General features: G+C 39.7%; 1 protein-coding gene across 1 annotated transcript in view; it reads right to left on the bottom strand.

Annotated features, from left to right (window-relative positions):
• Positions 1-1,193: 1,193 nt before the first annotated feature.
• The window catches only part of LOC138605031 (collagen alpha-1(II) chain), a 106,538-nt gene continuing 83,672 nt past the window's right edge, over positions 1,194-24,059 (bottom strand). The window contains exons 37-68 of the mRNA XM_069677099.1: positions 23,096-23,140; positions 22,277-22,321; positions 21,346-21,453; positions 21,103-21,156; positions 20,943-20,996; positions 19,576-19,629; positions 19,265-19,372; positions 18,374-18,427; positions 18,114-18,221; positions 17,593-17,646; positions 17,363-17,416; positions 15,703-15,756; positions 15,551-15,604; positions 14,193-14,300; positions 14,019-14,072; positions 13,841-13,894; positions 13,649-13,702; positions 12,483-12,536; positions 12,139-12,192; positions 11,992-12,045; positions 11,741-11,794; positions 11,083-11,136; positions 10,281-10,334; positions 10,093-10,146; positions 9,507-9,524; positions 9,141-9,194; positions 8,144-8,206; positions 7,783-7,948; positions 5,506-5,615; positions 3,235-3,315; positions 2,746-2,928; positions 1,194-1,570 (exon numbers count right to left, since the gene is read on the bottom strand). Of these exons, the coding sequence (XP_069533200.1) occupies positions 1,421-1,570; positions 2,746-2,928; positions 3,235-3,315; positions 5,506-5,615; positions 7,783-7,948; positions 8,144-8,206; positions 9,141-9,194; positions 9,507-9,524; positions 10,093-10,146; positions 10,281-10,334; positions 11,083-11,136; positions 11,741-11,794; positions 11,992-12,045; positions 12,139-12,192; positions 12,483-12,536; positions 13,649-13,702; positions 13,841-13,894; positions 14,019-14,072; positions 14,193-14,300; positions 15,551-15,604; positions 15,703-15,756; positions 17,363-17,416; positions 17,593-17,646; positions 18,114-18,221; positions 18,374-18,427; positions 19,265-19,372; positions 19,576-19,629; positions 20,943-20,996; positions 21,103-21,156; positions 21,346-21,453; positions 22,277-22,321; positions 23,096-23,140 (2,319 nt within the window). The 3' untranslated portion in view covers positions 1,194-1,420. The remainder of the gene's footprint in view (positions 1,571-2,745; positions 2,929-3,234; positions 3,316-5,505; positions 5,616-7,782; positions 7,949-8,143; positions 8,207-9,140; positions 9,195-9,506; positions 9,525-10,092; positions 10,147-10,280; positions 10,335-11,082; positions 11,137-11,740; positions 11,795-11,991; positions 12,046-12,138; positions 12,193-12,482; positions 12,537-13,648; positions 13,703-13,840; positions 13,895-14,018; positions 14,073-14,192; positions 14,301-15,550; positions 15,605-15,702; positions 15,757-17,362; positions 17,417-17,592; positions 17,647-18,113; positions 18,222-18,373; positions 18,428-19,264; positions 19,373-19,575; positions 19,630-20,942; positions 20,997-21,102; positions 21,157-21,345; positions 21,454-22,276; positions 22,322-23,095; positions 23,141-24,059) is intronic.

Here is a 24,059-nt window from a genome sequence, read left to right as displayed (position 1 = left end):
ATGCAGCAGCTGGCTATTTCATACATTATTTTTTATTAATATGTTTTTTATTGTATTGTTTAAAGTTGGTTTAAGATCGACAACTAAAACACTTGAAAAAATAAGACTGTCATTATAATATTGTTATCTTAATGTCAACGATGCTCTCATGAAAAGAGCAAAAACAACATTTCCGTCATTTTTTGCGATACTATTCAATATTACCCTCTCTTTTACCCTAATTCTAAGCCCTGTTGGTTTCAAACTGCTCATAATATACAATTTCATGTTTTAGAAAAGGCTCTGTTATTTCCCTGAAACAGTTTGTCACTATAGATGTAATAAAAGTTGCTTAAACAGGATTAATTGTGCATTTGCTGGGACCTTTTTGAACTGCATTTGGTGATCTAGTGAGTATTTACAGCAGTGAGATGCTGCGTGTTGGATTGAGACAAAATGACGGAGTGTAACTATGTGGCTTACTGATGTGTTGTAATATTTTTTGGACAACAATGGAGCCTTACGGGACAGAAGAGATGGAAGACATACCAGGTGTTTGGATATACATGCAATAATTGTTGGCAAAACTTACTCAGTGGTGGTTTTGTTTTTTTGGATGGATTTAACATTTCTAATCTTAACTTAAATCTGGTTTTAATGCAAAACTACAAAACTGACTAGCTATGCTCTGGCAACAGCAGCTTAAGTGCTTGTGTGTTTATCATTAATGTACCATACCTGAGATGTAAAAAAACAGAAATTACATCAAACTATTGAAATAATAAACAAGCAATGTTATGTATTTTAACAAAATGAGGAAATTTGGTCTTGTTGACAACAAACTGCATCAAGTACACGCAAGACAATATGACTATGTCCCTCTACTGTTTCTTGGGACTAAATAAAAATTTGACTGTAAATTAAAACTTGAATAGCACCTTGAGAAAAGTGACACGAGTTCACTTACAGTACAGAAGTCGTTGACTTCACTGGCCTGGTCATATACCTCCAATGGGACGACAGTAGCTGTGTCTCCATGCAGAACACATTGTTAAGAGGTCAGTTAAGACAGTCTGACTTTTATATACACATTAGGCACTCAATGACAGAAGCCCAAAATACATAAAAACAATCAAACAGAGAAAAAAACATTGTATATAAAGGTTAAAAACATACATTTTTAAATTATTCAATACAAGATAAATGTCTCTGTAAACAAAATTGACTTCTCAGCGAGAAATGCCTGGAGATGCTTGTGTCCTCTCAAATTCATGAGACAGAGTCACTCAAGTTGAGGGATCAAATCCCCCAAAACAAGACGAAAAGGAAGGAACATTAGAAACAGATGTTCCAGTTGTCCTCTTTGGTGTCCTGGACTTGAACCGAGGTTTGTGCCCTGGACCTGTGAGTCTTCTGGGACAGCACAGCTTTAAAAAAAAGACTAGCTGAAACACACAGGTCCGACAGTGAAGCCGAACAGGTGTGTGAAGTTTCCACCTTCCATTATTGCCACGTCTCTCAGAGGAAGCAGGTGGAGGTCCTCAAACTCAAACACAGACTCCCGAGGTCCGGAAAGGCTCTCCTCACCAGGCTGACACACAGGAGACAGAAAATATGTTCTTTACATTTGATCGCTATGAATCATATATTATTTTTATGAGGCAAGATATTTTTCTTTTTGTTTTGTCTGAACTAGGGCTGAATCAAATCATTATATTGTATTTCAGTTGTTTCCCTTCTATTTCATGGATGCCAGATCTTATCCTAAGTTACATCCAGGATTTTCAATGCTCACTGCCTTTTATAGTCATGGCAGCTTTGCCCTCAAAACGGCAATCCCGATCCTTTACACCGGGTCAGTGGATGTTGAGCTCTTCTATCCAACTTAAAGAGAAACAACAAACACTACTTGTGCTAAAAAATATGACACAATTATAATACATAACTACTTGGCATACCAGGCTGTCAGTGAGCGTCTGTGGCTCTAGTCAGAGCTTGTCCTCAGCTTTTGTGCAGATTAAGCAAGATGAATTGGTGGTGTGGGAAATCAATCTGATTGACTGTTCAGCTAAGTGTATCAGTGCGCGAGAAGGGAAACAGAAGTGAGAAAGCAAGCAAAGTGTAGTCCTAGTGGCTCTACTCATTTCTTCTTACACAAGCAAAACACCAAGGCCTGACAACATCAGTGCCATTTGCACCCTTCTATCAGACATATTCTCAATTATAAGTAGCTTGTAGCGTGGCATCAAGATGGGCCTGATCCAGGCCTGACCTGGTCATTTGACCCCACCAGGAAGAGAGCTAGACCGGTAGCTCTGCTCTGGATCAAAGTGGACACTAATGGAATCAGAGAGAGGTTTACAACCCTCTACCCCATTTGTTTCAACATTCCACAGAGACAGGATGTACATTTTGGGACACACTCCAATGAGCTGAGTTGATAGTGGCTTTGTTTTATTCTCTATGTCATGGAAAATCGTTGGTCATGGATCGTTTACGAACATTTTTTGTAATTATTTTTGTTCACGACATTAACACTGGTGATGAGTGAGAGTGGTGTTACAGTAAGCAAACTCTGCTTTGTCACAACTTCAGAGCTGCAGTTTTGGGTCTAGGAGGACATTGCAAAATGATTAAAGTTCCTGACTTTTCCAAGGTCAGCTAAGATTTGTCCTAACAAGATTCAACAAAACAACAACAGCAGCGTTGCCCATACTACCGTAAGCCTCTCAAGAAAAACTGTGAAAACAAAAAAATGATACATACCACACAATCTTTAAGTACTCCTAGGTAACTTTGCTTCCTCGTGTCAGAGAGGAATTTGATGTCTCTTTCTGTCTGGCCCACTCGGTGTCCTGGATGGCAGGAGTAGGTCACCTTCTGGACAGCCGTGCTGCTGTGCAACCTCAGAAAACGCATCTGAACCACATTAGCACCTGGATAGTAAAACTGTTAAGAGAGGAATAAGAATGTAAAGCCATGTCAGCTGGTTAATTATGATCAATAATAACAAAATGGTCGCTAGCAGGATTTTAGCCTTTGTTAGATCATTGTTTTGGTTTTAAAACACATTAACAGTCTTAAGGATATCCTAGAGTCACTGTTTTTTCACATGGTTGTGGATTTCTTCTGCTTCCAGGGAGCCAATAACACCATAAGGTGTTGATGAATATAGTGCGAGGTGAGGTGATTTTAAACATCCAAATTAGGGTAATTGTTGTGTTTTTGTTGCTCCCTTCAGAGAAACTGACTCACCTGAAACCCTTGCTCCAGCCTGCTGAGCCACTGATAGGATCCTTCGTCAGAAAATCTTTCCATCCATGCTTTCATTGGTAACTGAAAAGGCAAACAATTGCAAAGCATAATGCAGGTCCTTTAATATAAGAGACTTGTGAAGGTCAATGATGTTCAGCTGCTGATGAGCTCTGCATTAACATTCAGCTCAAGCATGAACCAATGGTAAATTGGCTACCTTAGTAAGAGACGCATTCACTTCACGCCACCAAGACCAATTCATATTATTCTTTGGTTGAGTGAGTCAATTCGATGTGTTGTATTGACTGTATTAGAGTGGGGAGGGTGAGGTGAGGGAGGGTGCATTATTTTACTCATACTGCAGTACAGATAAAGAGAATAATAAATCCATGTCCTGATTGCACTGAATTGTTTTGGATGAATGAGGTCTTATTTAGCCACACATAGTTCTGCCACATTATTCATTCACAAAGCTTACATTGCTGATACTTAAAGCATTGTGACACTTTAATGCTCACTTATTTATGGTCATAAATTCTCATGCACAGTTGCACCGTACTGTTTTTGCACTAACTCTGCTCATCATGATTACATTTGCACTACCTCCATTCTGCCACTACTCATTGTTGTAGTGTATAATTGTAATTTTTAATAGCCTTTATTTTTATTTTTGTCTCTTTTCTTGCGGGCTTAAGGGGGGTGGGAGGTTGGGTTGACAGATGTGCGATTTGATATGTCTTGTAAGCTACTGCATGCCTGAATTTCCCTCAGGATCAATAAAGTTTCTATCTATCTATCTATCTATCTATCTATCTATCTATCTGTCTGTCTGTCTCCTTTAAGAGCTTCTCAAGGTATACAGCAAATAAAGTTTCCACATTAAGAAAAAAAAGAAAAATTCCACATTACTCTATAAGTGTACTTTCTAACTTTACTCTACTTTACAACAGAATTACTTGGTTAATTGTTAATTGCTAAAGTGTCTTTTTTTACTCGCCTCTCTCTCTATCTAAAGTATAACACAACAACACTATTGAACCTAAAGTTTATAAACATGGGCAATTACAACACAACACATCCTTAAACATAGCAATCCTTAATACATACCAGCACAACAATTAGAAAAGAGTCAAAAGGATGCTGCTGACCTGACTCAGCATTGCAAGTTTCATAAGATCTACAGTTGCTAACACTAGCTAACATTAGCCACAAAAAGCTAATGGTCATACCACACCAGGTAAGGCTGTGGCAGCAAAACCCTAGAGTCTTGGGAATTGATCAAGGATGTTTTATTGTTCATAAATGTAACTTTTCATTTGCAAGAAGATAAGGGATGTGTTACTTCTTCCTTAAAAAAATACACATTTGTGCTTTAAACCAATCCCCACGGGGACCAAACTCACTGAAGAAGAGCAGTGAAGAACAGAGGACAGAGAAAGAATGACTCACATCACAAAACAGGAAAAAAGAAACAGAAAAAAGAAAGCTATGAAAAAAACTAAAAGGCATTTGAAATAAATGATAAAGAAAGCTAAAGAAAGATAAAGTCGATACAGCTTATCCTATTCAGGGAGCCTATCCCAGCTGTCTAGACTATATTATAATATACAAAATAATGTGTTTTCGACTGGTGTTTCATGCATAAATCATCCCCTAAAAGATCAACGACACAATTATCACCACACTAACAAATGTGTCCTGCCTCTGCTGGGACACTTTACAAAACAACTCTCAAACTGAGGTCCAAATAACTTTTTATGTGTTGTGTTGAGAATACTCTTTGTCAAGCTGCTGTTTCCTCGGTCACAAATGATCAATCTTCTGATACCGTTCAAAGCATTAGCGTTTATCAAAAGTTACTTCAGTGCTGAGACCAAATGCATCTTTATTCACTCTACTTTTGTAACTTCTTTTCTAATATTGTTTTGACAGCAAAGACATATAATTTAAACACCTGGCTGAGGCGTGTGTTTGCGTGTGTGTGTGCGTGTGTGTGTGTGTGTGTGTCTGTCAGACAGTGAATCAATTGATTTTGTACCTGATAATGCAGAAATGTCAAAACTACCAAAACAATTTTCCTCTAAGGTGCCTTTGTCAGTTTAAGTTCAAGTCACCACTGCAGAAGTTACTCATCACCGCAAAAAGTGTTCTGACTGACAATTCACCAAATTGACATTCAGGTCCTACAACAAGACTATGTGATCTATGCAGGCGCGTCAGTGATCCAGAGTGGCAATTTCCTGTAGCCTTTAACTGGTGATGTCTTTGTACCTGTGAGTCTCGAGGATGAAGGCAGGTCTGTTTTGAGATGGAGGAGAAGCTGCAGTAGGCCAGCAGAGCGTCGGCTGGGCTGCCCTGGTTGGGGTCAATGTAATACATTCCTGCAGAAAAAGGTTAGAGAGAGCTCGATGAGATCTGCAAGGATGAAAACAGAGTCTTCCACACCACAGAGACACCTGGGCAATACTGAAAACATAACCACTCTTACATTCTGGACTGTACTACTGAATAGTAAAAACTGCAGTGTAAAAATAATATTGTAATACTCGTGTTTTCACTGCTGCTCAGCACCTGCTGAGTACACTGATGGACACAGAACATTTGGATCTCAGAATATTTAACAAGAATCAATGCTTTATCACATATCCAGAAACCTTTGTTTTGCTTTTTATTTTTATCTAGCTTGACTTGTTTTTGTGTGTTTTGAGTAACACAAGTGTTATGATTTAGGAGTTAACTTTAATAATATAAGAGTAGACAAAAAACTATAAGAAGATACTCAAAATATATTGAAATATTATGTTAAGTAAGCTGTCTATTCATGTGATTTAAGATGCCTCTAAATATAAGAACCCATCTAGTTTTAGTGGTGGCTGGTCAGACTGACAGATTATCATTTGACATCAGCTCCTGGGGACAGTCAGCAAAGTGGCAATAAAAACCTCCACAGTACCCCTGAGACAGTTCAGAATAATAAAGGTACTATGGCTGTTTACTGAGCCTATAGAGGCACAATAAACACGGACATTTAAGGAGGGTTCATTTCTCACTCGCTTGAGAAGGTAGAAAATACATCAATCAGGTAGAAAAAGTAATGTTTAGGATCAAAATCATCTCAGAATATTTTCAAGACATATTATGACGATAATAATAAGACATTAAAGAAGCTACAACTAGTTCTTCCAGGGAGGGAGATTAAATATACAAGAAAACATTGCTGTAATAATTAAAGGCTAGTATGTTACAAAATAAAGACCAAATATGAATCATCAGTTGTAGTGGGAGTAGTTATTAAAGTACAATAAAGTTGTTTTAAATTTCAGTTATATTTGGGCGTTTGAAAGTATTGTGTTTGAGTGGTAGAACTGACTGAGGCTGAAGGAAGCCACCAGCCTCTAAATTACAAAGAGAACAATAATCTGCAAAGAAACACAGGATATGCACATTAATCTTTTTACCTTCATACTGGTGTGGACAGTAACAAAGTAAATACTTGAGTACTGTACTTAAGTACATGTTTTGAGCATCTGTACTTTACTTGAGTATTATTTGTTGGGGAAACTTAACGCCTCAACATCTGAAAGACAAATATCGTACTTTTGACTCCACTACATTTCTATGAATGTTCTCGTTACTCGCTACGTTTGCTCTGAAGTCAGCTGATGAATTGTCTTTTTTCTAAAATCCAAAAGGCAATAAACTGTGTCATTCTGCGTGTGGTTTGTCTAAGTGGTGTTGCGGTACCTGTACCTCGTGCGTCTCCATTGTCGAACGCAGAGCAAACGCAGAGCAAACGCAGAGCAAACGCAGAGCAAACGCAGAGCAAACGTCACTCAGATCAGGCGGTTCATTTAGTGCTGGTAATGATGGCTATGCCCGAGAGGGATAACTATTCTCCACCTGAGCACCCATGGCCATATCTTCAGCCCATGTTTCAGGTTTTTGAAATGAAGAATGATTCATATCGTTTTACATGTTCGCTCTGTTAACCGCTCACAAACTTCATCACAGCCTACAAAAGAAGTACTTTGAATACTTCAGTATTATCAAAAGCAAGTACCCCAGTACTTTAGATCAAGTAATGATTTGACTAGAAACTTTGACTTGTATTGGAGTAATATTTGACCAGGAGTATCTATACTTTGACTCAAGTAATGAAGTACAATACAATGTTAATGTTTTATAAATCAACTCTGAGTTGTATGGATTTTCACAACATTTTGGACATTTTTTTGGACATCACAAACATTTAACCTAGTCTATATTTATATATTTATTATGCACATGTTTCTGTTTGTGGTTAACCTGCATATTCACGATAAGAGTTTACGCTTGAAAGTAATAATACAAAAACTTAATATGTTTATATCTATTTTTCTAAATCTCTAACTGATATGGTATTTAATAGGTAAACTTAGACTCAGTATGTTTAAGAAAAGTTTATATGGGTGATACATACAACATATATACATCACATATGAGATGACAGTGTCCAGAACCACAGCGAGCTAAGTGATTCCCAGGACACTGCAGTGTGGATTTACTGACCGCTGCTGTACTCAGGGTGACAGAGCCAGAGCTCCTGACAGGTGGTGGCAGGATGCTCCTTGCTGCCATCAGGGGGGTCCAACAGCAGCCGGAGCTCCAGCTGCAGAGAGTCTAGCAGGGTCTGGATCAGAGGATAGTTGGGCTTATCGGACAAATACATCAGGTCCTGGACAGGAAAGGGAATTAAAATACACACACATAAACAGTTAATTGTTGATATTGGAGGGAAAAATATGTTTTGGCTAATAATTTTGTTTATGTTATATCTGTTCATAAAGATACATTTCAAATACCCCATGATGAATACTTTTATATTTGTACATATTACTTTAACTGTACATTGAAGACATGAATAACTCGCCTTGATTTGAGTCAACGTCATGTTCAGTGACTCTCCTGGGGGTCCAGGGACCCCAGGTGGACCCTAAAACATAAAGAAGATTCACACATTAGGTATGCACAGCAAAAATATTAACATTAAATCCAGATTTGTTTAATTTATATGAAGACCACATGTTCAGTACTTTATGGGGGCTTTTATACTTATTATAATGCAGCCATAAAGCCCAATTCAACAATGACTGTTGATATAGTGCAGGGGAAAGCATCATATGTCTTTGAGCGTGGCTGTAAAACATAATGAATGCACTCACTAATATGTCGCTACAAATGCGTTCATGCATAAAAAGTGTTACCAAACTTTGGAGGTACATTATCTAGTGCATCTTAAAGGAGCAATTTGCCCCTGGAAAAAGCTGCTGTCAGTGAAAAGCTGGTGTTCTCTGTAATTAATAGAAGCAATGATATTTGAAATTGGCGGCATAGCTGTGGAGAAAGTTGTACAAACAGCTCGTAGTTTCACCCATTCTACATTCCTACAACACCCAGCATGCACTGCGCCCCTCCCTCTGAAAGGAACGGCCCAGCGAGAGACGCTGAAGTGAAATACTACCGTTTCGCTGCAGGCATTAGCTCAGAGCGGCACAGAATCCAAAATACGACGAGAAATCTTCAGGTCTGCAGTCTACATTTCCAACCTGACAATTTTGAACGAGACATGACATTGGAGGCGGGCGTCCTAGATTGAGGAAGTGTATTAGCTCCCTGGCCTCCACCAGAGGACGCGTTTATGTAGTCTGGTGGAGGTTTTCCAGGGCCCAGTGGAGAAGCGAATAGTGTCCTCCAAAGACACTGAGTGAAATTGCATTTTCTTCCTGCCATAATGGCATTAGCTCCCCATAATAGCATGATAGGACTGAGGATGAAAATTGGCGAACTGACCCTTTAAGTGTTATATTTTTCATCTATATCATCAAACTTAAATTCAGAGTTTCCTTCACTCTCTGTTGTAAACTCACCGGGAGCCCTGGTCTGCCAGGAATGCCAGGCAAGCCTTGGTAGCCTTTTAAACCCTGCAGGGAAGAGACAATGTGATAAGAACAACATAAATGACACACGTGCACTGTTTTAAATGTGCATGCACCATTTATTAAACAACACATTCATATACTGTAGATAAAAACCTCCTGCAAAATCCAATTACATTTCAACGCCACCTCCAAAGTGTGACAGCTTTATGATTATATGTGCCTTTAACATAAAGCAAAGCCTTCTTAATGCATAAAAACAATCCTGTGGGGTGTTTGCTTGAGATAACGGTGAGAAAAGAGCTGAAGTGACTTTGATCTATCAGGACAAGAGTGCTTGAGATGATGATATCGTACCTTTAATCCAAACAAACCCTGCAACAGAGGAGAGGACAGGAGATGAAAAGGGCATTAGTATGATTTTCCACAGTGAAGTGGATTTATGAACGAAGAGCCTCTGAGTGCTTTTATCTGCTGCATTAAGAACCCATCAGCCGCGGTGCCACAGATTTCATAACCTAAGTCAATGGAGTTTTTCCCCTTAAGACACAGCAGGCTGAACACAATCACTATATGCTGCTGAACTGTGAATGATTCCACAGTCTAGGAGATGAAGAAAAGATTACTTGGCTGAGAGAGAGCAGTCAGCGCTCGACAGGAATGACTGCAGTTATGATAAAACAATAACATTTCCTTTACATGTTACACTCTTGTGCTGTTTCCATTTTTCGGACGCAATCTGGATTAACGTGTCCGAGTGACGGATGGAATAGCCTGAATAAACTTTGTGTATCCAAAGGGAATTTCAAACACAGTAGCAAAGTGTTTTCCAGAGCGGAAAGCAGAAACAAAAAGATAAAACTTAAACTGAAAAACAATCTATCACTCATAAACAAGGTTAGAGAAGAATAAAACAGCCGGCAGCCAAATAAGTGAAACTTACTGGCAGTCCAGGCATCCCCGGTGTTCCCCTCGGTCCTGGGAGACCAATATTTCCCTAAAAAGAGAAAAAGACAGAGACAGAAATTTACACATTTGTCTAATATCATGACAACATGTTCCAATGTAGTAAAAATACAAGATTCTTAACATGAGAGAAAAAGTACTAAGAAGAAAGTATATTATTAATACCTGCTCTCCCTTCACGCCCAGTGGACCTGGAAACCCAACAGGACCACGGATACCCTAAAACACAAAAGACATCATTTTTTAATAAAATTCATATTATTATTCATAGTTCACTCTGTGATACCTGCTGTGGAGTAGCTTAGCTTAATTTAGAGTTAAAAATCATTTTTCGGCTCTGTCCCTTTAAGAAACCCCGCCCCTACAAGCCCTTTATTGGCCAGCTCTCTGAAGCCTGCTGAGACATCACAAAGTGCAGCTTGCAGAAAAAACAGTCTGAAACCTGGCGTTCACAGCAGCCTGCAGAGTTGAAGAGCCTGGGGATTACTCCAAAAACATTTTCATAATACATCTAACATTATATATATGTCTTAAAATGTGAAACAGCGTAATACCTCCTCTTTTAGTTGCAAGAGTCAAAATTACAAATCCATGAACACCTTTTTAAAGATTTTCCACTACTTAAGATAACATTTTCTTGAGGAGAAGATCATTCAACCCCATTGGCCAACTTTTAACATGATTTTCCAAAATGACTATCCCCCATTAAATAAAAAGAAGGACTTCCTGGGCAGGCACTTTTGTGTTAGTGCAACTCACATTAGCTTTAACTGCAAACTGGAACAGATACTAGTAGACTTCATCATATGCTGCTAACTGTCAGAGGAAGTCTCTCCAGTGAGTCAGTATGTAAAATGTTAAACCCTGGATCCGGCTATCCTAAAAGGATACAGTTGTCATTAATACCTCTGTTACACTTGTGTTTTTTTTTCTCGGCAATGTCAAAATGTGCCATGACAGCTCCTACCTTTGAGCCATCAGCTCCAGGTGGTCCAGACAGCCCCATGTCGCCTTTCTCACCCTATAGAAAAACACAATATGGTCAAGCCTGCACCTACAATCAGGCAGCAGATCTGTATAATCAAAAAATAAAGCACATTGTGGTTTAAAAGTTCTGACACAGCCTGAACTGAGACCAGGCTGAAAGCAACAGATCAATACCATATCTACATGCATGTGTGTATATATATATATATATATATATATAAATGATATATATATATAATACACAATCATACCTATGTAATAATAATTATTATAGTATTTTAAAGTTGATCTGATCTGACTGTTTATCATAGGATTTTCTGAATGAACAAAAATATAAACTACTGCTTCATTTTCTTTTATTTTATTTAAAGATAATTATTTTGGCTATTTATACCGTTATTTGAGAGAGAGGACAGTAGGTAGTGTCAGAAACAGTGGAAGAGAGAGCGGGGACGACACACAGCAGGGAGTTGAACCTGGAGCTGCTGCATCGAGGACAAAACCTCTGTGCAAAGGATGTGCGATTTAACCGCTGAACAGCCCTGGTTCTCTTATGAGATTAAAGGTACACAGTAATAAGAAACTTCCCGAGGCATACTGTCTCTGGATCTTTTTCTGGTTTGTAAATTCTTGTTTACCTCTTTCCCCTTTTCACCTTCCTCCCCAGACTCTCCTTGTAAGCCAGGGATTCCCTTTGTGACAAAAACAATAGAAATGCAAAGAGGATATGATGAAATGCACTTTAATTTAGAAATGCATTACTTTATTGATCTCTTCTCCACAAATCATTAAACTAGACAGATTGCTGAAGAGACAACTAGACACATGTGGAGATATATTCAACGTTGGAGATGTATTATATGTTAAGCCACTAAATAAATTGACTTACGATGAGCCCTGGCCACCCTGGGACGCCGACTAGTCCTGTGTCTCCCTTTTCACCCTGAACAACAAAACACACATCTATTGTTGGCTCATGCATCATAATTTCAACTGATGCACAAGAAGCCTGTGGCCTTGTTTTCATGTGTCTCACCTTTGGTCCTCTCTCTCCCCTGCTCCCTCTGACTCCAGCTTTCCCTCGTTTCCCCTGCAGACAAGTTTGTCATGTTTTTCAATGAGAGGAGACACATGAAACACTCTAATGTTTTATGTATGAAGTTGTACGCGCTGTAGCTATTTCCAGTCATGTCTTGTTTTTATACAATGCACAATAACCACTTTAAATCCTGACTTCAAGGGGATTCAAAGGTTGTCTAAACATTTAAAAAATTAAAAGCATTGGTATTAAAAACAGAGATACTTTTTATTTTCCTACATTGTTACATTATTAAGATCGACTTAAAAAATCTTCACAAGATAGAAAAAGAAGGCTCTTACCCTCCTTCCAACTTGACCCGTCTTTCCCACTGATCCACTCTTGCCATCGTCTCCCTTTAGGAGTAAAACACAAACTGCTCAGTGAAAACACTAGGAAATATTTTTTAGGACAACTTTTAACTGGAAAATTAGACATGTAGAAGCTAAAATGATATTTCTGTGTTGCAGCTGTGTTGTAATCTATGAAAAAATGTAAAAAAAAAACATACCAAAAAAACAAAAAAAAAACAAATTATGTATTCGTATGATTAAGATTAATTAACACATTAATTAAAACTGCATACAAAGAATTCTGTCGCTCGCATAAATACCATTTTAGGGGTTAAAATTGGAGTTAGGTACCCCATTTTAGGAAGTATGAAATATATATGCCCTCAGTTGTATTCTGACCATACGGTTTATCTTCAGTCTATATGGCATTAATAAACTGTCACACATAAACTGAAATAGTAAGTATACAGACGGTAAAAGCATGAACAGGTTGTTTTAAGATGATAAAATAAAGATGACAATGGAGAGATTGTTTCTTTTAAGGAAACCAAGCAGCTTTGATGTGAACAAGGAAGTCCTGAGGATGGTTTACACCAGGCTAGTGGAAAATATCATTTCCTACAACATCACCTGCTGGTACGGAAATGTAGGGGCTAGGAGCAAAACAAAGCTCACACAGATAGTCAACACGGCAAGCAAGATTATAGGGAAACCCCAGAGACAGCCGGTGGAGCTGTACAGCACACAAACCAGGAGGAAAGCAACATCATTCAGGACCCTTCACATCCTTTGTTTAATGAAATTCAAAAACTCCTTTCGGACACATCTTTAAGAAATCGTTTATTCCTTCCTCTGTCAACCTACTAAACAAATGATCAATTTTTAGATATTAGGGATTGCCGCTGTCGTATGATATCTATTTATGTATTTATTGTTCATATTTGCCACTTTATCTAAATCGTTTTGCCATTTATGATTATTTATAACTCATTACTCTGCCATTTATTGTTCTATATCTCGTGTATCCCACCCCATGGCGGAGGCAGTTTCTTACTGTATGTGTATGAATGTCTTATTAAGTTCAAACTGTATGCAAGTCTGTGAAGCCAAAGGCAAATTTCCACGTGAGTGGACATTAAAGATTTCTATTCATGTCCTCCATATAAGCATCTTACCTTCTCCCCTTTCATGCCCTGTTTGCCCTCAGGTCCCGGTCTCCCATACGCTCCCTGTGAAGCAGTATAGTTTTTCATGTTATTTTTCTGACAATAATAATCACAAAAAAACAAAAGGTATAATTATATGGGCAGGTCCCGGGTTGTTTCATCATCCACAGTTTGTCTGTGTTGTACACATCTAATACTTACAGGAGTCCCTGTGGGACCTGGAGCACCCTGGGGTCCTATCTCTCCAGGAGGCCCCTAGAAAGAGGAAGAGACACAAATAACCAAATGATTCAAGGAGGGAAAAAGCAATCCTCAGCAGAAGATTTTAATAAGACAAAGACAAAATGTCGATTCTACTCAGTAGTGATTTAGTATTCACCTCAAACCCTGGAAGAGCCGGAGGTCCCTGGATTCCTGGCAGACCATCCTCACCCTGCACACGGGATGCAGTGTTAAGGGTGGTTTATGGATCGTTGCACACAGTGAATACACACGTTTTGATTGATGGTGGATTGATAATGCCGTACAGCAGATTCATGAAAACCTCACAAACCTGTTCCCCCTGTGGACCAGGATGTCCTGGCTCTCCCTTCTCTCCATGTGGGCCTGGTTCCCCATTAGCTCCCTGATCTCCCTGAGGTCCAGCTTGTCCTACAGGACCCTGCCATGCAAACATCATATCAAATGCAATGAGTTGACCTTGATTTGTCATTAAGTAATCTTTTTGTGCTCTTGCAGCTCCCTGTGAGGAGTTTTTCGCTGGTTATGAAACAGACTGAAATGAATCCTGATGCCTCTATATGAGGCTACAAAAGCAAACCAGACCATCAGCGACACGACTGATTAGAGCTTTATAGTTATTTTTAATGCCTATAACCACAGCCGGGGGGTAGGTGTCAGATGAGGGGATTAACATTGCGCTGCCAAATCAGCCTTGTTTCTATATTTTCCACAGCAAAGATTCACAGCGAGTGATGCGTTCAATGTTCAAAGAAAGCAGGATGAGATTTTTTGTTAAAAAACACTACATACACATGTACAGGACAAGATCAGCAAAGAGATAAGAGGTACCACTTTGTCCACAGGGGGCGCTAAAATCAACACAACCTAAAAGTTCCTCATAGGAGCTTTAAAGGAAGAAACTATTTGATTTCCTTCTGGAGGATTTTCATCTTAATTTGACTAAAGATGATGAACAGGAGAAACAAAAGAGTCATTTTAGAAGCTCTGTAAGGTTCAACTCAAGCACAGCAGTGCTTTTAACTAAATGCTAACGTCAGCATGCTTATGTGGTCATAATGACAATGCTACCTTTAGCATGTTAGCTTTCTCCCATTGTCTAATAAGCACTAAACACAAAATAAAACTGAGGCTGAGGGGAATAGTTATGGAATATTTTAAGGCTGGACCAACAAATGAGACCATCTGACACACACATTGCCATCCTTAGAGCCACTGTAATTGCATGGCTAAATCCCATGATGCACTTTGTTATGTTGCAGAGATTTTTTTGTTTCATCATCAGGGCTTCAGTTAAAAGATAAAAAAGAAGCTGCTACAGTCTAAACTCATTGTGTACTTTATATTCATCCAGCAGCCGTCCACCGAACACTATGATGAATATTAAATCTTAACAATGTAATCAGCTCTCTCTCCCTCTCTCTAAATCAATTAAATGCACAGTCCCCCTATGAGCACTTAATTAACGGATGATTTCCTGTAATAGAAGAAAGGAGAAATCATGTACTTAGAAAAGTTGCCTCCATTAGCTGCACTGCTGACTACAAAACAGTCACAGAGAGGACGAGATTAAAAAAAAAAAAATGAAACTGTGAGGATCACTTCAGAGCTGAAGATGGAATATTTGTGCTTAATGTGCAAGGCAAACAAACCAAATAGGAGGATACTTACAGGTGGTCCGAGCCCCCCTGTGTCTCCTCTGACACCTCGCGCACCAGTTATTCCCTATGATCGAGACAAACACAGATGGAAACATGTAACTTCCTCATACAGCTGCACTTTACACGATGCTGTACAAAGTGTTTAATGGAATCAGAGTTTACCTGAGGGCCCCCTGACCCTGGAGGTCCAGTTATGCCTACAGGCCCAGACTCCCCCTGGAGAGAAGGATGAAAGAAAGAAGGATGAAAGTCTTTTAATGCCATTTCTTGATGAAGATAAGTGTTCTGATTTGATTCAAGCAGACACAGCAGGTGAGGTACTAGATAGAAAAAGGTGTCCAAGGAGAAGTTCAGTCTGGTGATTATAATTCTGATTAGTCCCCTTTTATCTGAGTCATTTTGTCCACAATGAAAACCCAGAGTAGTTATCAAAGTGACAAGTCTACAGTCATGACCTTCAGCAGAGAGTTACTCTGTGAGGATTATTTCTAACTGGTATAGAATGATCCCATGAAAGTAAACTCTAAAATCTTTCACTTCTAACTGAATAAATTAACCTTTTTTCTGGAAATCTGTCAGCTGATGATCTGTTAGAAAGGAAGGAAGTTTTTTACAATTGCAAACATAGCCCATATTTAAAGACCAGCTCCAGTCATGTTTTAAGTGTTTGTATTGTGTCTGATATTTTTTTTCAGCAAAACATGTTTAGTTACCTTGTAAAAATCCTCCCAAATCATCTCCTCCTTCTCCCTCATTAAAATTTCTGAATCTGCACAGGCCCCGCCCACTATGTGCTATGTTTCTACTTTTGTAAAATTACAGCCGAAAACAAAACACTTCTCTGCCATCGTTTAGTGGCAAACTTAGCTAGCTTGAAATGTAGTAATTAGTGGTAGTAACGTTCATTTTAGTAGTCAGTAGTGAGTTTGCAAAAATGATGGCGGTTACAGCTGGCTCGCGCATCGCCGAAAAGGTTGCCATAGGTTGCATATAATGACACGCATAGCGTCACCCCGTCCATTAACAGGATTGGCTCCTTAGGTTTGTGACGTCTCAAACCTGCCAATCTGAAAACGTGTTGTTCAGCCTGTCCTTGGTACACTGCAGTTTAAAAGCAGACAGGCCCAGCCATGGAGATGATGCTGATGTTGTCACTGATATGTCTTGTAGCACATGAAAAACACCACATGGAGATGTTTACGAGGTTAAACACTGGATTTTTGATTGGCTCAGTGGTAGAGTCGGTCGTCTTTCAATCAGAAGGTCGAAGATTCAATCCCCAGCTCCCTCAGGCTACATGTTGAAGTGTCCTTGAGCAAGACACTGAACCCCAAATTGCTCCTGGTGGCATAGTTGGGTATTAATGTGATAACAGATTGACAGTTGGGCACTTCATGTAGCAGCCTCTGCCATCAGTGTATGAATGTGTGTGTGAATGGGTGAATGTGAGATGTAGTGTAAAAGCAGCTTTGAGTGGTCGCAAAGACTAGAAAAGCGCATTTAAGTACAGTCCATTTACCATTTTCACTGGAGGGGGTCTTTAAAAATGTGCAACCTGAAACAAACTGGCTTTTAACTGTTTAGGCTGCCTGATTTGACCACACAGAAATAATGGTCCTAAAACCCTAAATTTGTTGTGATCTGTAAATTATGACTGTGATAATGACTCATGTATGTTACCAAAAAATCTGTTTCATTTTGATAAAATGTCAGCATCTACCAATTCTGCTTAAGACAATTTTTGTTCTGTTTAAATGTTACAATTATTAACAGCAAAATGAGCAAATGACAGCATCTTCTGACTGAAGGACAACAACATTACCTTCTGGCCCTGCAGTCCATCTAGTCCCAGGGGTCCCCGAGGGCCTGTGATTCCCTACAATATTCACAAACACACAACAGATGAACGCTACACATTAGCTCGAACATTTATGAATATCTGTCAGATGGAATCAATTATTGTCAACCACAGCTTTAGGCAGTTCAATGGAGGTTAATTTAAAGGACTCTCTGAGCAGCTACAGCATCGAAACATCCTAGAAACAAACTCACCTGTAACCCCAGCAGGCCTGCAGGTCCCACCTCACCCATCAGCCCCGGTTCACCCTGTGCAAGAGGATGGACATGACATCAGGTGCAGTTCTTACTTTGTCAATATGACTGATCTATTTTATATTACACTTATGCTGCTAATTAAATAATTCTCAGATATTGGTGCCGAATAAAGCTTCACACATCACCATGTTTATTCTGATTTGGATTGATTAAGCGTACTTTCTATATTCTTGAGGTCTTAAGATATGCCAAGCTTTAAACACAAACAAAATACTTGTTATTAAGAACACATTGTGGATGGTTTATAATTAAATTTGTTGACATTAAGAATAATAAAGAACACTTACAGGAGTTTAACCTTTTATTTCATGGCCATGATGTTTTAAAGGAATGTTCGCTGGTATGTTTTTACTCTAATTGCTCCACAAATACAAAATTGTGGATGGTTACGATTCTTTATGTTATTTAAATGTAGCAAAAAAAGTCAAACCCCCAAACTGTAACAAATCTGTGCTCACCATTAATCCAATGTGGCCCTTCTCCCCCTTTGGGCCTCTTTCGCCATTTTCTCCAAGAGCTCCCCAAGGTCCTTCTCGCCCAGATAAACCCAGAGGTCCCACCTCACCCTGCAGGATAAACCAGAGCCTGATCAGAAGCTGCACACATCACTCAGACCACCCCAACACAATGATCTTCCTAGTCAGAGACATGGACAGCATTGACATTAACTTGTCCATTTCCTGTTTTTAACCAACTGAAGTTAAAGAAGTAAACTGACCTTGTCCCCTTTGGATCCAGGACCTCCAGCTTCACCAGGAAGCCCGACATCACCCTGCAGAGGTCGAATGAACAAGAGTCGCAGAAGTTACATTCTGGTAAATATGCTTAAAAAACTTCTAGTGTAGAGGTTCATGAAGATTGATACTATAAGTTGATTCAGTGGGTAGTGAAGCCGCGTTTGATTTTTCTGTTTCATATCTCTTGTTGGTATTTTTCTTCTTGTCTTGTTTTTAAAACCAAAGTTCATCCTTGAAGTCTTGGCTTGAAAATTGTGTTTAAAATTACCAACAAGCACTTTAAAAAGCATTTACATACTCTATTAGGACTCTGCTGGACACCATGAATATTTTGTTTTACTGTTGCTTTCAAACTAGAAGGTAGATTCTAATAAAAAATGTGGATGTGGAACACACATTTCTTGGATAACTGAAGGTATCACATTTACAAGCCTTGCCAGCTCTCTGCTCACCCTGTTGTTGTATAATAAACATTTGGAAGCCTCACAGGAGTCGGATTTAAGCGCTGCCATCATTGCATCATCAGGAAAATGTAATTTCACGGTTTATGTAACAGTGATTGTGGTTTAACGCGTCTCAAAGCATTTTTGAGACTCTCATACAGCACCTGAATATTCTGAGGATGCCAATACTCTGTGAAGCTAACAAGAAATAAAAAGATATAACAAGCACATCTGTTCACCATAACACAACAAACTGTTTTGTTGATGCTATAAACAGGCTGGAGGTAATGGTGATGTGATGAGGTCCTTAAATTCTCCACTGAATTGGAAAATGACCTCCTGTGGAGCTGCTCGGTCATTTATGAGACAGCAGTGGAACACATGTGAGTCTGTAATCGTGTTTGTAAAGAATCAGATCTATGCATCCACCTCTTTGCCTGCTGGTCCTGCTGGTCCCCGTAAGCCTTTCAGGCCCTCAAGACCTCTCTCCCCTGGGAGCCCTGGAGGACCAGGTGTCCCACAAGGCCCCATGTCTCCCTGTCAAACATGGCAACATGAAAGGTCAAGAATCAGATACAGCTATTGACAGCAGGCTTTTCAATGCATGGTGGGGTGTCAATAACACCATAACACCTGAGGCGGAAGATTGACGTGGTCAACATGGCCCCATGCTGTACAAAACAAACACTTGAATGGTATTCTAAAAATAAAACAAAGAGCGCTCAGGAAATATCACTGACCTGCTCTCCTTTCTGTCCAGGTGGGCCTTCTGTTCCTGTTTGGCCGTGGAGACCCTGATGAGCACATAATTAGTGTAGATGAAAACAATAATGATGTTTGATCCCAACTCTTTGTAAAAAAATTGTTAAATCCATTTTAACAACGTAAAACTGAATAAGCCTTTTTTCTCTCCTCATTGACACATGACTCTGGGTCACTGACTACTTCTCAAACAAACTTGACGTTCAAGGCCCTGCTCACTGACAAGCATGCGCATAAATCACGGTCACACGCTCGGTAATACAGACAGATCGTGTCTGTATTTATTCAGTAAGGAGACTGCAAGTTTCCAATACAGGATGATGCTGAACTGACAAGAGAGAGAGAGGCGGCGCAGGTCAGAGAGAGATGATCCAGAGTGTGATCTACAAGCAGTTAATCAGAATGTATAATAATGTGATCCAACAGTGAGCTCTTTATAATCATGCAGCGCAGTGATGACACCGATCTGTCCAGCATTTCAACTTTTATAAACATAAACATCCACATTGTGGGCGGCTGTGGCTCAGTGGTAGAGTTGGTAGAGTCTTTCAACCGGAGGTTCGATCCCCAGCTCATACAGCTCACTACATGTCGAAGTGTCCTTGGGCAAGACACTGAACCCCAAATTGCTCCTGGTGGCATAGCCTTTGGGTATGAATGTGATTACTGATTGACAGTTGGGCACTTTATGTAGCAGCCTCTGCCATCAGTGTATGAATGTGTGTGTGAATGGGTGAACGTGATATGTAGTATAAAAGTAGCTTTGAGTGGTTACAAAGAAGGTGGTCCACGCGTAGGATCATGCCGTGCGGGGAGGAGACAGACGTTAGGAGAGGAGCAGATATGACACAGATCTCTGTTTCTCATGCGCTGTACCTGTCTCAATAACGTCGCGATCTGTCCATATTTCCGCGCACAGCAGTATAAACTACATCTCCACGTACGTCCATATGTTGTGTAGTTCATATATTTTCCGGGTAAACATAGAGCTGTAGAGGAGCATCAGGCTTCATGATCAAAGTTTCATATCATGTCATGGGATGCGAAGAGAGGGTTGCCAGGCCTGGCGGTTTTCCTGCAGAATTGGGCTACTTTTGAAGTGTTGCTGCGGACCCTGTGTGAGGCCCTGTAGAGGAGCGAGGCCCTGTGCGATTGCACACTTCACACAGCCCATGCGACGGTTCTGATAACAGGTATATCTTTGGACGGGCATTAGAACCTAGTTTTGCATTGTTTGCAATTTATAGATTTCTAATTCAAATTTTTTTTTTCAGCTATTGAGGCACTTGTTACTTTTTTAGTTAACTATTATATGATGAGTACAACATAATAAAACTAAACCAACCTGTTGTCCATCTGGTCCTGTGGGGCCGGCCTCACCAGCCGAGCCAGGTAAACCCTGAAGGTCACATTATCAGCTCAGTAAGTAAACAGAAAACAAGGTTACACAGACAACACTCTTAAATTAAAACATCACGTGCGTCTTTAATGAAATGTAATGTTACCTTTGGACCTCTTTCCCCTGCTGCTCCTAACAACCCATCAGCACCCTGTGGGCCCTGAGGACATCCAGAAACATGGGCTCAGGTAAAGTAAGCATGTGAATGGTTTGTATGTTGTGACGGGTCAACCAGGTTTTCAGACACATGTATTCAAAGGGAAATATTGATGGATTTTCATCCTTTCAGACTAAAAGTAGACTGGCACGTATAAGTAAAAGCAGCAGTTGATGGTAGGTACCCACTCACTGGGATTCCTGCAGGCCCCTGTGGCCCCTGATGTCCTGGGGGGCCTTGGCTTCCCCTAGGTCCAGGTTTTCCAGCAGCCCCGTTAGACCCTGAGAGACCTGGAGGGCCCTAATCACACAATACATGTACACTGATTAAAGCTGACTTTTGCTTGTTACAAAGTTAAGATTCACATGGAGATCTTCTGCACATTCGACCATGTAGGACACTCAGTCAATTGTGACTTTTCAGGCGATTGATTGGTGAAACAAACAGACACATACAGGCAGACGCACATGCTGAGAAATTGTTTTTTTTATGAATCAGTGGTCCAAATCAAGTAATCCAGTAAGAGCATGACAGCTGACTTTGAGCAATACATTATCAATAGGATCAATCAAGGATAACTAATGGATTAGATCTATTTTTTAACCTTTAGATGGCTTTAAATGTTTCAAAGTTTAAGTAATTGACTTTCAGTTAAACTGATGCATTTGTTCAGATTTGCACTTATTCATACTGTATTATTAATGCACTGAGGATTTCTTTTCCTGCCATCCCGACCAAGAGGTGGTTCAAGCATATGAAATGTCTGATTGGATGGGAGAAAAAACCTTAAATTGAATCCCTTATTTTTTTTTGGGTTCAGAACAGAAGCAATTCACCCCTGGTGTTCTCTGTAATCTATAGAAGCAATAATATTTGAAATTGCCGCCAGTCTGGTTGAGGTTTTCCAGGGCCCATTGAAGAAGCGGATAGCATCCTCCAAAGGCACAGAGCGAAATTGCATTTTTTTTCCTACCATAATGGCTTTAGCTCCCCTTAATAGCATGTTAGGACTGAGATTGATAATCGGGAACTGGCCCTTTAAATGCAAACATGGTGGCCTGTGACACACAATAATGAACCCAAGATGCCAAACTACTCAACTTCACAATAATCTAAAACCTACCGGAGGGCCTTGTATCCCTTTGGAACCTTCGTCTCCAGGCCGACCCTGTGAGAGACAACACTGGTTGATTAATAAACAGATCATTGTAAGACATGAGGGTTTTCAAAGTTTGTAAGTGAAGTCACTATTTTTTTGGAGTGAGTCTCAGGATTCTCTATTTCTATACATATTGAATTGAACTTTAAATTCTCTCCTTTTCCACAAGCACTGCCTCTTGAATTTGTAAACCTGAATTGTTGTTTGGCATGTTTTTGGTCCCCTGACTTTTCTCTGAGCATGGTCAAAAAGAAAAGACGACCAGTTATCTGTGTCTCCTGATGTTGGACAATCAATAATAATTGTAGACAATATGAAAGACAGAAGCTCAGTCTGTGGGAACTTGTCTTGGGAACTGGAGGGTGGCCGGTTCAAGTCCTGGTATGGACTAAGCGTGGAATTGGGGCTGGTAGTTGGAGAGGTCCCAGCTTCTTTCCTGGGCTCCATCGAGGTGTCCTTGAGCAAGGCACTGAATCCCCCACTGCTCAAGGCACATGTCCATGTGCAGCCCCCTCACTCTGACATCTCTCCATTAGTGCATGTCCATGGAGTTCTTTGTTTGTGCACGTGTGTATTTCGGGCCTATGTGTGTGTAGCATGTTTGTGAAAAAATTTAATTTCCCCTTGAGGTTTGATAAAGTATCGCTTCTTCTTCTTTCTTCTTCTCTTTAGGTGATACAGAGTCATAATCAAAAGACCATTGGAATCATAGTTTAAGTCCGACAACAACACTTGGGGATGTAGATTTACAGAACAAACTCTCCCATTAAAGAGTTTTCTCACCTGAGGTCCCCGAGGTCCTTTCTCTCCTGTAGGACCCGGAAGACCCTGAAAAGGAAAAACAGACAAGTCAGAACATGCTAAATGCACACAGCTCACACTCCTGTCTGAGCACCGTGTTGGGATATGACAAAGAGAAGGCTAAAAGATCAGTGTTATTTGTGTCCACATGTCTCTTTTTAAAATGTATGAAAAAATAATAATAATTCAAGTGATCAAAATGGATAAAAATGTTCTTTTGATGCTATTTAATCAGTGAAGATGAGATCAGTCATTTGGCCCAGCGGCTCTTTTGCTACACTGCTGGGTTCTTTAAACATTTTTTGGAACATCTTCAAATACCTTATTACTCCTTATCTGGACATATATCTACAAAAAAACTTGTTCTGTAAAACCTATATAATAGTAGTTACAGTACAGTAGTTACTATAATAATACAGGCGATGTGGGCTGTATTGTCACACTTGAAAATCACAGGATAAAAAGTGACTTTTGGAGAAACAATTATTCCCACAGGCTCTGTCGACTATGACGACTCCTTATTCACTCTTCTTTTCCTCCCTTTGAGAATAAAGTTTGGACATATCTAGAAAACCATTTCAGAACAATGTAGAACCTCAATCTTGTTGTTCATTTGTCCCTTTGTTAACAGGACTATTTGCTACCATGATGGGTGAAGCTGTCAATGCATTCATGTAGACACAAAAGAATTCAGTTTGCAGCTGTATTTAGTGTTCAAGGCAGCAGCTGATAAATCAATCTCCTCAGTGTTGTATAACTTTACTCTATGACAGATTGATGGATTTCACCACAGCAGTCGGCAACCATGTGAGTGAGCAAGAAGTGTTTCCAATGACACTTTAGGGGGACTTTGGACAAGAAGCGAACTTCAGAAAACACTCCCACCTCCTTTACTAAAAGTCACTCAATCCAAGATGGATCTCGTTATTCCCCAGATCTAACCAAC

Source organism: Semicossyphus pulcher, unplaced genomic scaffold (genome assembly GCF_022749685.1).
Source record: "Semicossyphus pulcher isolate SPU_LCO1_2020_fin unplaced genomic scaffold, fSemPul1.0.p SCAF_28, whole genome shotgun sequence".
Lineage (NCBI taxonomy): Eukaryota > Metazoa > Chordata > Actinopteri > Labriformes > Labridae > Semicossyphus > Semicossyphus pulcher.
Note: the sequence above shows the minus strand (reverse complement) of the source record. Positions and strands in the feature narration are given on the sequence as shown.